This window comes from Grampus griseus (assembly GCF_964374135.1).
Source record: "Grampus griseus genome assembly, chromosome: 2".
Taxonomy (NCBI): domain Eukaryota; kingdom Metazoa; phylum Chordata; class Mammalia; order Artiodactyla; family Delphinidae; genus Grampus; species Grampus griseus.
In genome coordinates, this window is record NC_139018.1 from 480,640 (window position 1) to 498,138 (window position 17,499).

At 66.6% G+C, this 17,499-nt stretch overlaps 2 protein-coding genes across 4 annotated transcripts; both read right to left on the reverse strand.

Annotated features, from left to right (window-relative positions):
- Window positions 1–698: 698 nt before the first annotated feature.
- Window positions 699–9,764, reverse strand: TEDC1 (tubulin epsilon and delta complex 1; the record flags this gene model as incomplete). 3 transcript variants are annotated; one of them, XR_014296237.1, is made up of 9 exons in its annotated part: window positions 699–1,220; window positions 2,000–2,396; window positions 3,714–3,881; window positions 4,342–4,428; window positions 7,385–7,483; window positions 8,487–8,642; window positions 8,932–9,134; window positions 9,442–9,520; window positions 9,618–9,764. XR_014296237.1 is itself a non-coding variant. In XM_082646882.1 (8 exons), the coding sequence occupies 8 exons, from the start codon at window positions 9,762–9,764 to the stop codon at window positions 2,067–2,069; spliced, it is 1,269 nt and encodes a 422-aa protein (XP_082503008.1). In that variant the 3' UTR covers window positions 699–2,066. The 3 variants fall into 3 exon arrangements, 2 of the variants coding, with proteins under 2 accessions (XP_082503008.1, XP_082503009.1); XM_082646882.1 differs by having other exon boundaries at window positions 699–2,396; XM_082646883.1 differs by lacking the exon at window positions 699–1,220 and having other exon boundaries at window positions 2,111–2,396; window positions 3,714–3,825.
- A 3,110-nt stretch (window positions 9,765–12,874) lies between these two features.
- On the reverse strand, window positions 12,875–14,523 carry LOC309817841 (cysteine-rich protein 1). The gene is made up of 5 exons (XM_082647053.1): window positions 14,387–14,523; window positions 13,391–13,485; window positions 13,262–13,319; window positions 13,135–13,181; window positions 12,875–13,009 (listed from the first exon to the last, which is right to left on the reverse strand). Exons 1-4 carry the CDS (start codon window positions 14,424–14,426, stop codon window positions 13,141–13,143), a joined length of 234 nt encoding a protein of 77 aa, XP_082503179.1. The 5' UTR covers window positions 14,427–14,523; the 3' UTR covers window positions 12,875–13,009; window positions 13,135–13,140.
- Between the last annotated feature and the right edge of the window lie 2,976 nt (window positions 14,524–17,499).

A 17,499-nucleotide genomic window follows, 5' to 3' on the forward strand; every position in this document is an offset into this window, starting at 1 on the left:
CTTTCCGCTGTCTTTACAGTGTCTCTTAATGAACAGGTTCCTAGTCTTGACGTGTGGTCTTAGGAAGCCACTCCAGAGGGGAGCGTGGCATCCTCACCTCCTGCAGGGCTGTGTCTGTGGGTCGGTGGGGAACCCTGCAGCCCCAGTGTGCAGTCCTCACACATGCAGCCAGGCCAGACTCCAGTGCACGCGTGGGCCCACGCTGCCCCACACCCCGTCTGTCCCGTGGGTCTGGGGTTGGTGGGCAGGGTCTGAGCCTGTGAACCTGTCCTGGTACGTGCAGAGGGGACTGCAGTGGCCGCGGGGCTGCGGGGCTGGGGAGTGTTGGAGATGACAGCCCGCGTGAGGCCACTGTGGAAGTGGATTCTCCCCGGGGCCTCCTGCCTGCCCACCAGACCTCAGCCCCACAGAAGGCAGGGTCAGGGCCGTGAGCCACTAACTTACAAGCGCTAACTTATCACGGCAACAGTAGGAGCCAAACCCCAGGGCCCACGCCTGACCCCTGCAGCCTTGGAAAGCTCCTGGCTCGCGGGGTCACCGCGGACGGCTCCACTCACCCCCAGCTTGGCGTCTCGGGCCGGTTCCACCTCGTGTTTCAGAATCACCAGCCCAGGTCCCACAGACACACAGACACGCTTGTGGTTTTGATTGAATTGTACTGAATCTACAGATCAGTCTGAGAAGTGACAGCTCCGTGACACAGAGTTTGCAAACGTCAATTCCCGAGGGCCAGTGGCCATCCCGGCTTCAGGGAATCCTCAGTGGACCTGCCCCGTGGGGCAGTCAGGAGGATGGCAGCAGGGGTCCAGAAGGGCCTTTAAACACTCGAGGGCCGCAGGCGGGGGCCTGAGTCCCGTGTGCCCTGGACCCGACTGGAGCAAGCAGGGAGCCCATAAGCAGGGCTAGGAGAGGGGGGCCAGGCCTTGGAGGGAGGGGCTCGGGCCAGAGGCTCTCTGGGGCCAGCCTGTGAGGAGAGGGTCAGGGGGCACTCCGGAAGGGGCGCCGGCTCGACCCCGGTCTGGTCAGTGCTCCCGAGGCCAGTGCAGAGGCGCCACAGGTGTGCCCCAACCCGGGACGAAGGAGGCCCAGAATGGCCCAGAGGGGCCAGTGCCCCTGGGCGTGAGCCAGCACTCCCCAAGCGGACAGCAAAGGCCAGTGAGAAGGCGTTGTGGCTGGGCCCTGGGGCCTAAGCTGGCGGCACCAGGTCCGGGTGGAGCGCCCTGGGGGAGAGGGGAGGCCGGGCTGAGGCCATGTCCACTGGTGGAAGGGAGGCGGGGCAGGTGCCAAGCCAAGCCTCCTGGGAAGGAGAGGAGCCTGTCCTGGCAGCTGGGGGCGCATCCTCCCGACACAGATGGCTCTTTGTCAGGGCGGAGCCCAGCTCCCCGAGCAGTCGCGGGAACAAAGCCCCCTCTGTCCACAGTGGCCTCCCCCTCCCCCCCCGGACACCACCCCCAGAAACGGAGCAGAGTCCCCCCACTACCCAAGGTTCCCATCAGGCGTCCCTGCCCAACCCAGACACACACACGCACACGCACACGCACACCAGGCATAGGCGTGGCCCAGGTGGGGTGTACAAAGGGAGCCCAGGATGAGGGTGCTCCAAGGGTACATCCAGGACCCTGCATCCCCGGGGCCCTCACGCCCACCCTGTGCTGCAGGCCATGCCTGTCCGTCCAGCACCTGGGCAGCCCTAGACCAGACCAGCCTCAGCCACCACCGCCCAGGGACCCCTCGCCCTGGACCTGAGGGGAGCATCCCCTCCCCAGACAGAGACCCGGAAGGGTGGCAGAGGGACAGCTGGAGCCTCAGCCCTGCAAGGAGGCCTCCACAATTTATTTCCGGGTCTTCTCCAGATCCTGAATGCCCACGGCCACCACAATGGGCCTGCCCCCAGCACTGCAGGCCGCGGGGCTGGGTACTGCCCAAAGTGGGGACCCGGGGCCCAGGGCCCAGTGTGCCTGCACCACCGGGGCTGTGTCTGTGTCACCCCTGCAGTTACCTGGCCTGGAATCTGCCCCTCCAAGGCCCAGCCAGGCTGAGGGAGGTGCCCCCGGGAGCAGGGAACGTCAGCGTCCAGGTGGCAGGATCCAGACGGGGCCGGGCGGGGCTCCCACCAGCCTGGCCAGCTCCTGCCGACACTGGCCCTGGAGCTGGCGCAGCACCACCTCCAGGCGGGCCTCCTGGCTCCTCAGCGCCTCAATCACTTCAGGGGCCCGCAGGCCTGGGCCCCCGGGCGCCCCAGCCTCAGTCCTCACCAGCCGGTGGGGCCCGTGGGGCTGGGCCAGGCTGCAGCCGCCGCCTCGCTCGCAGGCCTGCCGCAGAGCGGCCAGGTCCTGTCCCACGGCCTCCCGCAAGGCCGTCCTCGCGGCGCTCCACTGGGGCCCACGGCCTCCGACCTGCACAGGGGACGTGGCAAGTGAGCAGAGGGTGACCAGTCTCACCAGGACCCTGGCTCAGGGCCTCGGCTCTCCCTGAGCCCTGCCCCAGCCGCCAGCAGTCCTGCGGCCCCTCCCAGTGCCCAAAGAGGAGCAGCTCCAGCGCCAGCTCTAAGGCCCGGCTCCTCCAGGCTCTGTCACCCGCACCGAGCATCTGAGCCCTAAGCCAGAGGCCGTGGGGCCCCGGGGAAAGGGCCAGCAGCTCGATCACCCCCGACAGCCCTGCAGGGCCTGAGCCCTCAGGACCACCCAGCTGCAGGCCCAGCTCTTGCACCGCGGTATTGCAGGGGGAGTGGGCCTGGCTGCCCCCAGCAGGCCAAGTCCTGCAGGGTCTGCTCAGAGCCCAGAGTGCAGACCCTCGGGGCACCCACCCCCAACCCCACCCACCACTCCAGGCGGGGTCAGCATGTCCTCTGCTCTATCGGCTTCCCACTTTCCCACCGCCCTCGCAGAGGGGTGGCATGGGGTGGCCCTGACCCAAGGGGACGCCAGGCTAAGGGGACGCCAGGCCGAGGACACGACCTGGTGAGGACACCTCTGGCCCCCAGGGCAGGCCCATCCCAGAGACCCTGCAGGCAGCAGGGAGCGCAAAGAGGCTGTGCCCTCGGTGTCCCCAGGGAACTGCCCTGACCCTGACCCTGACCCCGACCCTCAGTGGGCACTGCTCCGTGGTTCGCAACAAGGAAGCGTGAAGAGCCCTGAGCCCAGACAAGCACCGGCCCCCCTTCTTGTGAGAAACCGCCTGCAAACATCACCGTTGCTCCAGCTGTCACTGCCCAAGAGGGCAGAGGGCTCCAGCTTGGCCCGGCCGGAGGAGACATGGCCGTGCAGGGCCTGAACGAGCCACGCTGCAGGCCCCCAGGAAACACCCATGCTCCCCAGGGGTATCTGAGGGGAAAACCACGCCTGCAGTTTACTCTAAGATGCTTCAGAAAAAGGAAATCAATGCAGCGCACGTGGCGCACTGCTCACAGCCACAAACCCGGTGCTCGCCCGGTCCAGCTCATGGAGAGAGGAGGGTGGCGCCCAGGTGGGGCTGGGGGACACACATGTCCACCAGCAGGTCCAAAAGGCCACATGGTGTGAGCGGAAGCCAGCAGGGACGACACCAGAACTGCCCTGGGATAACGAACAGACCTGCATCAGGGTGGCCAGGGTGGGGCGGCAGCCGAGTCTGGCAGGTGAGCCCACCCCCCTTGCAAACAGACCAAATGGTGCAAGTCCCACCGTGGGAGCCCCCCACCGAGCACAACCCGGGCCAGGGCCCCAAGTCCTCACCCCGGCCTCCCAGGCCGCCCGCCGGGCCTCCACCGCCTCTCGCAGCTCTCCCTGCAGGGCCTGCAGCTCCCACACCAGGGGCTCCAACGCTCCAGTCCCTGGTGTGGGGATCCTGGGCAGAAACGTGGGCTGTGAGGCCTCAGGGGGGCAGGCGCCCAGGACCGTGTCCTGCAGAGAGGGACCCCAAGTGAGAGGGTGGGCGGCAGGCCCGGGCCTCACAACCAGAGGCCCAGCTCCCCAGCCGGCAGGGACAGAGGCCCAGGGTCACTTCCCGCCCCCGGGTCGCAGACCAAGCTGGACAGTGACCGTCACCCTGGTGGGCCTGGAGGCCAGGGAGGCACAAAGGCCAGGCTTCCGGAAGGCCAAGACCCCTGAGAAGTCTGGGCTTCCCCAGGAGCTGGGAAGGGTGGTGATGGGACAGACAGACATCTGGAAAGAGCCACACACACAAAACCCACAGGCCTGGGTGTGAAACCAGCTTCAGGGCTGGGTGTGGGGGGCTTCCCTGAGACTTCTCTTCCTGTGTGGAAAATGAGAAGACCCCACCACCACCCCAGGGCCGCTGTGGTCAGACCAGGGGAGGGGAGGGGAGGGGAGGGACAGGAGGCGGGTGGAACGGCTTCCTGACCATCCACCGCCAGAAGACCAGCTCCCGGCGCCGCCACTCGAGGGCCGCCTGCAGCCGCGCGTTCTCCCTCTCCAGCCTCCGCAGCAGCTGCAACGCAAACCAGTAAGGCCGCAGAGTCAGAGAACCCAGTGCGCCTGGGACCCTGCACACCCTGCCCACCGTCTCTGGCTCAGTCACCTTGGCTCACCCGGCCCACCCGCGGGCTGAGCCACCTCCCTGCAGGGCACGGCACGGCAGGACAGGGCGCGGCACGGCAGGGCAGCCTCGCCTCCAGCACAAGCAGGCCAAGCCTACCAGGCCTCTGACCACACCAGTGACCCGCCAGCCCCCCACAGGCGTGGGTCCCGCAGGGTCGGCGGCTGAGTCCTGGTGCCCCCTCCCTTGCGGCTCCACCCCACATCCCCTGCTGACTGAGGGCTGCACCCCGGAGGCTTCGGGTGTACAGGGAGGCCCCGGATGGGGGAGACTGGCGGGTTCTGGGAATCCCTCCCTGTAGTCCCCTGGAGCCCAAAGGCAGGGCAGAGGCTGCACGGCGCCCAGCTTGGAGGCGACGGAGGACAGACCGGGGACCAGGGTGGAGAACACAGCCGCGCAGACCCCCAGCCCCACCCTGCAGGCACGGCCCGAACAGCCCCGCACCTGCAGACCCCGCAGTCCAGTGCACGGGCACATGCTCCCGTCCCACCTGCTGAGGCCACTGCGGCCTCGGGAAGCCGGACAGGGGCAAGGCCAGTCACGGTCCACCCCAAGGGCCCACGGTAAGCTGCGGAGAGACAGATGGGCCCCACTGGGATGGCCCAGGCCAGCACCCGCTGTGCTCCTCTCTGAACACAGCAGCCAGCACAGTGACCCAGCCTCCGGCACCACTCCTTCTAGAAGGGAGCCCAGGAGTGTGCTCTGGGGCCGGGACAAACGGCCAGACAAGAGCCCTGCCAGGCCTCCACTCACAGAGGCTGGTGCCCGAGCCATGCGCACCAGTATGCCCGCCAGGCAACCAGGGGATGCACATGGCTGGACAAGGGGCTCCCGGGCCAGGGGGCCAGACAGGGGCAGCCTTGAGCACCAGGCCAAGGGCCCAGCCCATGGCCAGGGGAGCAGGGAAGGCAGGCCTGCGGTGAGAATCGCCCTGTGGTCTGGGGGAGGGCTGCGGACATGGGAGGGCGGAGCCCACATGCCCACACCACACGCACACCCCGCTACACACACGTGCTGGCCCGTGAGAAGAGCAGCTTACTCAGCTCCCAAGAACAGTCCCAGAGGGTGTCCACACCCCCGCGTCCCAAGCCACAATATAAGAAGACTACAGGCCCAGCCAGTAACCAAGGATGCTGCCCAGCCACTCCACAGCATGCCTGGCCACTGACACGGCAACAAGAGATCATTCCAGAAGCTCATGGGACCCATCCCAAGAGCGCAGCCCCTTCAGGTCGGCTGGTCCAGGCCGCCACCAGCTTCTCATCCAGAATCCTTGGAAGGAAGCCAACTGTCCCCATCCACCTGGCCACACCGTTTTCAGTCCTGGCGCACCAACATGCACCGCCCTCCAGGAGGAGGGGAGTCGTACCCGCCCAGGCCCCCCCCAGAGGCTGGGGTCCCAGGCAGCACCAGGCTGGAGCTGGCACAGCCTCTGCTCTACTCAGACCAGGGAGGGGACCAGGGGCAGGAGGCCTGCGCCTTGCTGAGTCACCCCTGCAAGGGAACAGAGCCAAGGGCATCTCAGGACGCCCAGATGCGGCCTCCGCACCTTCAGGGCCAAGCACGGCCTCGCCCAGGTAAAGCCAGGAGCGCAGGCCGGGCAGGCACCCCCAGGTGGCCGCCCTGACCCCACGGTGGGGATGCAGACCCCCGAGGAGCACGCGGCTCTACAGGCGGGATCTGCTGGGCCTGCCCTGAGCCTCAGCCCTCCTCCCCAGCCAAGTGTCCCAGGACAAGGCACTGCCAGCCTCACACTCTGGACCAGCCAGGGCCCAGCACAAGTAATGGCCAGCCTTGGGCCTGTCCCAGGACCCCCTGGCCAGGCGAGCCCAAGGGAAGGAAACAGTGATGATGGACGGGGGCTCCTGAAAAGAAGGTCAGTAGAGTGTGGGGCAGCGCCAACCCCCACCTCCTCATCAACAGGTGACACATGCCCAAGCTCAAGGTACCCACACCGTCAGCTCGGACCCTTGAACAGTCTTCCTTAATTCCAGTGGCCCCCCTTGCTGGCTGCCAGCCCGGCCCAGACACCTGTGTTCTTCCCACTGCCCAAAGTGTACCCAGCCACGTGCACACACACAGCAGCACTGGCTGCTCTGGGGGCAAGAGAGGCCCTGAGGTTGCACGTGTCTCCTACATAGGCAAGGGGGTGAGCTTGGGGACTTCCCTGGTGGTCCAGTAGGTAAGACTCCGTGCTCCCAAAGCAGGGGGCCCAGGCTCAATCCCTCGTCGGGGAACTAGATCCCACATGCTGCAACTAAAGAGTCCACATGCCACAACTAAGGGTCCACATGCCGCAATGAAGATCCTGCACGCCGCAACAAAGATCTCACATGCCGCAACTAAGACCTAGCACAGCCAAATGAATAAAATAAGTATTTTAAAAAAAAAAAAAGGAACTTCCTGCTGGTGCAGTGGTTAAGAATCCACCTGCCAATGCAGGGGATATGGGTTCAAGCCCTGGTCCGGGAAGACCCCACATGCCGCGCAGCAACTAAGCCCGTGAGCCACAACTACTGAGCCCGCGTGCCACAACTACTGAAGCCCACGCACCTAGAGCTCCGCAGCAAGAGAAGCCACTGAAATGAGAAGCCCGCGCACCGCAATAAAGAGTAGCCAGCCCCCGCTCGCCACAAGTAGAGAAAGCCTGCACGCAGCAACAGAGACCCAACGCGGCCATAAATAAACAAACAGATAGATAGATAGATAGATAGATAGATACTGTTTAAAAAGATGGTGAGCTTGGCTAACACCCACAGCTCAAAGCTGGTCTGCTGTCTGGGTCCCCCACCCTCCCAGGCTCCTTCTCACCTTGGGCCACGCCCACCTTGGTCCCACCAGCCCTCACCTGACGGCCACCCTCCGGGTCTCTGAGCAGCTCCGTTTCGGTGACAGACAGGTGGCCAAGGCTGCGGTCGCTGTGGCAGCCACGGGTATATGAGTGGATCTGAAACAGGCAGTGCAGACCCCAGGCTGAGAAGGTGGGCGCCTCCCCACAGCCAGCACTAGGCAAGGACCTTACAGATAAGGAAACGCTTCAGAGAGGGTCGGGCCCAGGAGAGTAGTCAGCACTGCTGGGAGGCTGGCCCAGGGCCCAGTACCCACCAGGAGGCCCATGCAGAGGGAGGGGCACCCCACCCAGCTCCCAGGGTGCAGTATAGGTAGAGTGGGGCGCCCCTGCTTCCCCCTCAGCTCATCAAGTGCGAGGCCCATGTGGTGGCACAAACAGTGAGGCCAGTGGCAGGGACACAGACACAGGGCACTCCAGCAAGGTGAGGCCTGAAGGCAGCAGGGAGGCTAACTGGTGGGCATGTCTCACACAGAGGAGCAGCTGGAGCCCAGACAAGAGGCAGTGAGGGCTCCCAGGAAACGCTAGCTGAGCAAAAGACCCTCTCCCAGGGGCAGAGCACCAGGCGGGGTGTTCCAGCACCAGAGAGCTCTGCGCTGGTGCGAACCCTGGGCTACCTGCCCAGCCACCTGGTGCCCCAACAGCTGAGCCCTACCAGCCTTTCGGAAGCCCACAGGAGCTGCCCACCGCCCATGAGCCCACAGCCAGGATGCGGTGGGAGGGGGTGCCTTCCTCGCCATCTCGTGTTCAGGCAGCAGTGGCTCCCCAGGGCCCACTTTGGTGCTCAGTGACATAGAGTCTGAAGCTTCTAGGGAGTTCTGGGGACAGGAAGGTCGACCCTGCAGGCTCCCTGCCCCCCTGATTCCCTGCCCCATAGATGTCCAGCAACACCTGCTCTAGGCCCCCTCCTGGACAACATGGAGCCCTAGGGTCAGGCTCTGGGCCACCCCAGGCTGTGCCCAACAGGTCAGCTCCCAGCCAGGCCTGGGAAGGCCCACATTCAGCCAAAGGCTGGGCGCCAGCCTGAGATGGGAATGCTGGACAGGCCTCTATAGCACAGAGGACAGCTGCCCCTGGGTGGACAACGCATGCGTGGCACTACCTTGCCCAGGAGGGCGCACTGCTCCTGCTGACTGGCCATCAGGTTTCGCCACCGGAACCGCAGCTTTCCCATCAGCCACTGCAGGTGGCGGATGTCCACACAGCCGTCTGCTTCCACGCTGGGGGCAGGAGGGCCAGGGCTGGCCAGGGCCTCGCACTGGGGAGGGGGCAAGGGTCACGCACTGCTCTCACACCCCAGGCAGAGACCACGAAGGGGAAAGAGAAAGGAAGCCCCTGGGAGTGAGAGCCAAGAGATCCCGGGGGCGCCAGGAAGAGCTGGGTCAGGAGCCTGTGGGCACGTCCCCGGCCCTCACCTGCCTCCGTGTGCTCACCCGGGCATTCGGGGCAGCAACACTGACCCCCACAGGGCTGACCCCGCCGGTCCGGTGCCCACACCCAGGATTCCCGCCCGGGCTGGGCGCGGCTCACACTCATCCCTCACCCACCTCGCACACGGGCATCTCGTCTCCCAGCTGCACGCGGTTCTGGGTCAGCAGCCGCTCGGGCAGGGGCCCGCGGGCCAGGAGCCAGGCCAGGGCCAGCAGCAGCTCGCGGCCGCCCTGGGAGCCGTCGTCCGGGAGCTGTGCCAGGGCCCGCCTAGGGTAGCCCTGGGTGCGCAGCGCCAACTTCACAGAGCGGACCTGGGCCTCTGCGGTAGGAGACGCCAGCTCAGGAGGGACACCCACTGGAGGTGACGCTACCCAGACTCCTAAGGGACCCCCGCGGGACGCAGAGCAGAGACCATGCTTGGAAGGGACTAGCAGGGGCATTGGGACCTAACCTGGAGGCGGGAAGGGGAGAGGCTCACGCGGGGGGACGGGGTGTCTCATCGGGGAGGCGGGGCAGTGGGCGGGGCCTTACGGAGGGCTGTCCCGTGGTCGTGCAGTGGGCGGGGCTCTCTGGGTGGGCGGGGCCAGAGCCTTACCAGGCGGGCCTTCCAGGAAGGCGGGCCTTACCCGGGGAGAATGAGGCCGAGGCGCCGTCGGCCAGCTGCGGCGAGAGCACGCGGAAGAGCAGCCGCCAGAGCGCGGGGGCCTGCGAGGATCAAAGAGCGACGGTCAGCGGGGCTGGCGGCGTCCCTGCGTCCTCCCGGAGCCCTACTGGCCCCAGCCGCCTGCCCTGCTGGCCTCACCGCCTCCGGACGGTCGAACTTGGCGCGGCGGAAGGTCTCGGGGCTGGGTCCGGCGGGCAGAGTCTGACTCAATGCGGCGATGGCCTCGGGCAGGGCCCGGGCCGCGTCCGCCGGGTCCACCCGGCGACGCCGCCGCCGCCGCCCCATGCAGCCTCCGCCCGCCTGTCTCAGATTGCGCGCCGCCGCCGCCGCGTCCCCGCGACCAATCCCCGCGAGAGCTGCGTCCCCGCGCCCAGTCACCGTTCAGGTGCCGCCTCTGCTGGGCCCGCGCCCAACCGCCGAGTAGGCTGAGACGCGCCTCTAGCTCCTGCCCAATGAGCGGTGCCCCCGGCGTTTGAGTGCTGTCTGTTCTGTCCGGTGCGGAAGCATTTCCGGTGCGTCGGGGACCCATCGGCGTTGAGAGCCTCGCGGGGTCCGCCCTCCGCGACTCAATCGCGGCAACACCTGACTCTCCTCGTCCGGACCCCACCAATCAGCCCCTTGCACCAAATGGCAGCCTAGCAACCGCCGGAGGGTCAGCTGCGGCGCTCAGGGTGCCCCCTGCGGCCGAGAGGCGCCACCGACACGCGGGAGCGACCCTCCGCCTCCGGAAGCCCTCTCTGGCCTCCGGAAGCCCTGGGACCCCGCAGCGCGTACCAGGCCGGAGACGCAGGGGCCAGCGCCCGGGTACCGGGGGACGTACCCCGACGGCTCAACCCCGCAGCGCGCGGGCGGGTGCTCCTCCCGGACGGCCGGCGACTCTCTCCCCCTTCAAACCTACGCCTGCATACCCCGCCTGGCCCCTCCCCGTCCAGTCCATCGTCTGTCCGGCTAGCCCCCTACCCCCTACCTCCATCCCCACCCCACCCCGGCCTCCCTCTGCCCTGCACCTTCAGCCTCTCCTTCCTGCCATTGAAGAGACAGTCTTCAAAGGACTATCCGCACAGCCACTTTGGAAAGCAGTTTGGCGGTTCTTTCAGAGCTAGACTTGTCTACCAGACGACCCCACAGTTCCAGTGCCCGGAACCTGTGAGGACTCGTGTTCCCACTCACGGACATTCAAGGCAGCTCTGTTCCTAACAGCCAAACCGAAACAACCCAAAAGGCCGCCAGCTGGGCAGTCAGCCCTAGGACGGAACCCTCTCGGCACCACTGATGGCGGGTCAAAGTGCCAGGAAGCGCAGACACAGAGGAGGGCAGATGCAAAACACTATGTTGTACGTGCCTTTCATCTATAGGAAATGTCCAGAAAAGCAAGTGTACAGAGACAGGAGGCAGGTCAGTGGTGGCCTGGAAAGAGACCAGGACTGGGGAGTGGCAGCAGATGGGCATGAGGGAATTTTTGTGGTTAAGGAGAATGGTTTAGAACTGGATTGTGGTGACGGTTGCAGAACTCTGAACTGGTTAAAAAGCATCGAATGTGCATAGGTGAGTTTTACGGTATGAAATTATACACCAATAAAGCTGTAAAGAGGACAGAGTGAAGGAAGGAGAGAAGAAGGGAAAGAGAAGTGATGAAGAGAAAGGAAGCAGGCCTCCCTGGATCCCAAGTGCTCCCCAGACAAGCCCCCCTCCAGCCCTCACCAAGCCCACAGGAAGTGCGGTCACGCCTGACGCCCCACCTTCCGCCTGGTGTTCACCTTTGCCCGCCCCCACCCCCCCACCCCCCCAGCTCCCCTTGCCGTCTCAGGCACAGCAGCTGCTCACTCCCTGTGTCCCCCTGGAACTAACCCATTCTCCAGAACTTGGCCTCTGACCCGGGCACCCCCACCCCAGGAGGCTGTCTCAGTGGCCACCTGACAAGGGCCAGGGCAGCTTACTCCCGAGAGCCCTCCTCCCCCACAGGCACGGGGGTATTGCTGTATGCCCCTCACCTCACCTTCAGTCCCCTCCAGTCCCCTTCTGAGCTGGGGCTGGGGCCAGCACAGGCCTCCAGGCTGGCCCTGCCTTCTGTCTCCACAGCGCAGAGGCCCTGCTGCTAAGGCCTGCCGTAGCACCCCGGAGCCTTCGCCCAGTATGGTTCCTGACGCATTGGGTCTGGGACCCGATGAGCCCTTTCCCGCTCCGGCCTTTGCACCTGCTGGGCCTTCTGCTCCGAGTGCCTTCCTCCCCAGCCTGAGGCCTGGCTGACCCACTCTCCCTGTGGGCCTCAGCGCTCTGAGCGCTCACTCCAAGTCTGCCCCCCACACCCAGACTGAGCCACGCGGTGGCGGAGGGGCCAGGAGTTTCTGCTGCCTTTTCAGGGCCACCTCCCAGCAGCTCGGCACGAACCTTCCAGTGCACCCACTCCCCCCTCTGTGCCTGCTCTGGCCACAAGCCCTTAGCTGCTGGGCCCCCAGATGACACCTCCACCCCCCACACCCCACCACTGAGAAACCACCGGGCCTCACTTAGTATCCTCTGCTCCCGCCTCCCCCGCTGAATTGCATCTGTCCCCAGAAGCACTCCAGCTCCCACCCCTTGGAATTCTATGAATCACAAATCTCACACACGCGCACACACACGCATGCACGCGCGCACGTGACCCCACACACTGCCCTGGGGCCCCCCACGCCTGTCCAGCTCAGGCCTGCCGGACCCCCAGCCAAGCCATGGGGCAGGGCTGAGGGCATTTGCAAGGCTGAGATGACCTCTCTGGGCTCCTTAGATCAGCCGAGCCCTGGGACAGCGGCCGTCTGCCAGGGCCGGAGTGTGAGTGGCCAGTGGGGGGAACGGCGAGGGCTCTGAGGGTGGCCCAGTCTGCAGCTGCTCCCTGAACGGAAACAGGAGTTTTCAGAAAGCCCCTAGCCGTTGCCGCCCAGCCAGTCCTCACCTCAAAGTCCGCATCGGACAGCCAGCCGCTTGCTAGTCCCTACTGGGCAGCCGGCCACCTGCTAGTCCCTGGGCATGGCACGGGGGCAGATGAGGTGTCTGGGTGGATGCACGGCTGGCCCAGTCCGGCAGGGTGGGGATGGGGGATGGGGACAAGGGAGGAGCAGCAGGAAGTGGGGAGGGCAGGAGAGGGCTCCCCACCACAGCTCCCCAAAGCTTCTCAAAAACGGAACCAGCTCAGCGGATTCACCCTGCAGCCTCATGTTCCCGCTGACCAATCCCAGAGCTGCAGAGGAGGGCTGGGGCATCTGCAGGGCTGAACGCGGGGCTGTCCAGGGTGGTTCCCTGGCAGAGTACCCCCGCCCCCACCAGGGCAGTGGGCAGCAAGGCTGGCTGCAGCAGGAAGAGCAAGTGCCCGGCAGGGTGCAGCCCCCTGCACTGTTCCCCCAGTGAAGTGCACACACAAGTAGGTCTTCCAAGTGTCCGGGTTTATTGAGGGCTTGAGGGTCTACAGGGGAGCCCCAGGTGCCTGTGGGGAGGGCCTGCCATCGGCCTAGAGGGGCAGCGGCCCGGCGGGCAGCCAGGGATGGGGTCTCCAAAACCTGTGCAGAGAGACAGGGACAGAGGTGAGTGCAGGCCCCAGGAGTGGTCGGTCCTCACTCAGGGTGGGGGAACCCCACTCTCAGGGCTGGCTGGGCTGGGCAGGGCAAGGGGGATGGGGGTGTACCTGGGTTTACTTGAAAGTGTGGCTCTCTGCCCCACCGCGCCCGAAGCCTGCGGAGAAGCAGTGGGCGGGTTAGGGGTGGCCAGGGGCTGTGGAGGTCAGGGTCAGGTGGGGGCTGCGGGGAGCATACCTTTGGGGCCGAACATGGCCGCGTAGCAGGGATGGTTGCAATAGGGCTTGCCTTCATGCTGCGGAGAGAGGCGCATGAGGGCCTGTCACCCCTCCCCCATGCCCCGGCCTCCCTCCAGGCCCCACCTACCTCGGCGTGAGACCCCGAGGTCAGCGTCTTTCCACATTTCTCACACTTCAGGCAAGGGCGATGCCAGTCCTTCCCCAGGGAGGTCACCCGCTCAGCTGCAGAGGGACAGACATGCCCCCCGCCCCGTGAGGTGAGACACTGCTCCTGGGACACGGGGCACACCCACCTGCTCGCACAGCGCCTTCTCCAGCCACCTCTGCTCAAGGCCTCGCCCACGCATGCCCGGTGGCCCACCCAAGGTCTCAGCGGCACCTGTGCCCCACGGGGGGAGAGGGGCACCTCCAGTCCCCAACCAGTCCCGCCCAACTAGCGGGGGTGGGCGCCGGCCCTGAGCGCGCCCCTGAGGGCTTGGGTGGGGCTGCAGGAGGAGGCGAGGGGGCCTTGGGTCGGGACCCGGGCCGGCTACCGGGTTGAGCCCTCCGCCTCTGCACCGGTGACGGCGGTGGGGCCTAAGGGGCGCCCTTCCCCGTGGCGAGGCGGGGGGACTTCCCACCTCCTCCTGCCCTTCTCCTGGGTGGGCCCCGGGGCGCGGGACAGGAAGGCCGCGCCCGGGATCTGAGCGCGCCTGGTCTCGCGCCCGGGACGCCGGTTTCCGCGTCTGTTTCTACTTAGCGCTGGGAGGGGCGGCCAGAGCCCCTTGTTCCTTCCTACCCCTCGGGGTCCCCGCCCAGGGCGCGCGCGAGAGGAGGCTAGAGAGCGCAACCCGGAGACGGGAGACCCAGAGACGGGCAGACTCAGAGACGGGAGGCCCAGAGGGACCCGGAGAGACAGCGGGGCACAGAGATGGAGGGCCGTCCGACGCAGGGGTCCCGACCCGCACATCCAGGCGGCCGCGGGCAAGGCTGAGGCGTCGCCCCGAGGCGGTGCCCCAAGTCCCCCTGCGCCCCCGGCCCACCTGAGCGGCCCCGCGGCGGGGACCCTGGGCCGCGCTTCCGCGTGGGGCGGCTCAGGGACCCACAGTTCGAGCCGGGGAGGGTGGGGGTGGAGTGCGCTCACCAAAGTACACCTCTTTGTTGCACTTGGGGCACTTGGGCATGGTGGCGCCGGGTCCGGGTCGGGTGGCTGGGCGGGAGCAGAGCGGAGCGCGGGACTGGGTGGGTCGCGCCAGGTCCTCGCCTTTCAAGCACCCCGGGACCCCGCCCCTTTGGGACCCGCCCCTAGCGCCCCGCCCCCTGAGCCCTGGACTTGGGCCCGGAGGCCTCGGACCCAAGCCAGCAGACCGAGAAAGGTCATCTGGTCCACGCCCGCTTTGGGGTACGACCCGGGCCTAGCCGACGACAGAGCGTGATCCGAGCAGTGCAGGAGATCCGTGGGGACTCACTGAAGGGGCGGGGCTGGCGCACCCGGAGGAGCCCCGCCCCTCGCCCTGGACTCTGGCCTCGCCGGGTCCAGGATCTGGGGCAGTGGGGCTCCCCAAGAGCAGGAGGGAGCACCCCACCCCCAGCCCCAGATATGCCGGAGCCAGGGAGGGAACCGGTCACCTCTAAAATGCAAAGAGATGCAAACCAGCGTGTCCCCTTCCCCCGATGGAGGTTTGGGGACACCTGCCAGGGGAGTCTCAGCCTGGTAGCCCTCCCCCAGGAACTCCCCGCGGCCTCCATCACGCGCGGGGCCAGGAGGACCGCCCCGCTCCGCCCCGCCCCAGTTCCCCACCCCCGAGGGACATACCGGTCTCTCTCACGCGCCCCACCTCAGACCCGCCCCTGGAAGTCCATCGGACCGCAGCGGGAACGTCCCCAGGGAATTCAGAAGAGGGGACTCCGCGACGGGGCATCCATTTTCTCCACGGGGACAGCCATCGGCTGCGGGGGCTGGGGGTTCTGTGGCGGGAAGTGGATGCGGCGACGCCCAGGCCGGCCCAGGCCGTCTGGGAGATGCCGGGGCCGGCGGGGGAGGGGTCTTTATCTCTGCGGGAAGCGCCGAGTGCAGAGCGGTCCAAGTCGTTCGTCCAAGGAAAGCGGGAGCGGCCCTGGAGCCTCCGCCGTGCCAGGCAGAGACCGCGGACCCCACCCGCCCCAGGAATGGGGGAAGACCTAGGGGGCTGGCTCTCTCGCGGGCTGCGGGGTCCTAGGCCAGCCTCTGCGGACCAGCGGAGAGGCCTGCATCTCAAGGGGGTGGGGCCCTCGAGGGGAGGCGGCTGGCCAGCCTCCCATCTGCCCCTTAGCCCAGGCTGAGGTGGAGGCCTGGGTGGGGTCCCAGTGCTCTGTGCCCTGTGGGACTCTGCCTGGGCCAACCCTCCTCCATCACTTTCACCCAGGCCACCTCCCTAGCCGTGTCTCCATCCTACACCGTGAACCTTTACCAGCACCAGCGTCCTCACGTGCCCTCAACCATCTCGCCAAACAAAACGTCATCTCCGGGCCTGTCCAGGCCCTGTCCCCATGGAGGGTGCTGGAGACCATCCTCTGACAGGGCCCAGGAGCCCCGGCCTCCCCACGCAGTGACGCCCTCACCCTTACCACCCGCTGCGAGCAGCCCCCCCCCCCCCGGAGTCTGGCAACGGGACCAGGAGTGGAAGCCGTGGCTGCCTCCACCCCGACGGCGCCCCACCAGGCCCGGGTCGGGGTGACGGTGAGAGCTCCAAGCCTTCAAGGGTAAGGGAGGCCGGCCGCACCCCAGCCTCGGTGAGGAGGACGGCCCACTGGACCCCACACTCCCGCGGCGGGCCCCCCACACCGCTCTCCAGTCACTCCCACCTCCCTGGGACCCCCTCTCTGAGGCCACAGTTCTGCCCCCCCACCCCGGGAGCTGTGCAAGCCCCGGGGTCCACAAGGTGGGTAGCCCCGGTGCCCGGCTGCCCGCTGCCCTCAGGAGGCGGTGCACGCCCTGCCCTGCACTGGTGGAGCTCCGGGCCCGGAGCCTCAACACCCTCTCTGCCTGGCACAGGGGCACCTCAGCATGGTTTCTGGAGCCGACACCACCGGCCCAACCTTCCCACAACCCCCACCCGGCCCTTGATGTCTCCTTGGCCTGCGCCTGATGCCACCAGGCCAGGCCAGGAACAGGAGGTGGTCCTGGCTTCCCTCATCTCCTGGCTCCATGATCCAGAGAGCAAGGTGGGCAGGAAAGAAAGCAGGAGAGTGCCGGGGGGTGGGGGGGTGGACGGGGCACACGGAGACACAGACACAGCTAGGAAATGCAGACAGGTAGAAGCAGCGAGAGGGGAGGAAGGGCAAAGACCCCTGGTGATGGAGAGGACCGCGTGGGCGGGGGGCACGGGGCAGGACACTCTGGGGTAGGTGGGCGTCTGTCACAGCAGATCCCGGGCACCAGGCCACACGTGTTGCACGCACCGCCTTGCAGATCCCTGAGAAGGCTGCCCCAAGTGGGTGTGCCAGGCAGAGGTCAACTCCACCGGGATGATGAGCTGGGGGGGGACAGTGACCGACAGGTTGCCTGGATGCGCACGCGTGTGTCCCAGTGCCTTCCTGGGTGGGCGTATCCATCAGGGTGTCTCTCGGGGCATGCGTGCATGAGGCCCTTCTCTGAGCAGCTGCCTTCCCATGTTTCTGCCCGGCCCACACCCCCAGCCCACTCAGGGCTCCGGGCCAGGTGGGGCTGTGAGCCGGCTTGTCTGCCCTCCACACACCTGGCCCCAGGGATGACGCCTCCACACCACCAACACTGGGACTCCAAACCCGCCTGACCCTGGGGGTGGGCGGAGCTGAGAGCCCCCCCTTGATAAGCAGGGTGATGAATCTCTTCTTGGCCTTCCCCGCTGTTATTGCCATTGCCATGGTCACAGCACGGCCCCGGTGGGGAGGATGCCGGGGGGGCCGAGGGCCATGGGCGTTGCCCTCTGGTTGCTACATAGCACGGTTTTTCCAGACACACAGACACACAGACACACACACACACACACAGACACACACACACACAGACACACACACACAGACACACACACACAGACACACACACACACACACACACACAGACACACAGACACACACACACACACACACACACACACACACACACACACACACACTGCCCGGAACCGTCCCAAAGCTTCGGTCACAGACTGACGTGTCCCTTCAACTCCCCCAGCTCCCTGTCTGTCCTGCCACCTGTGGGGGTGGGGACCCCTCCAGCTGCAGACGCCCCAGCAC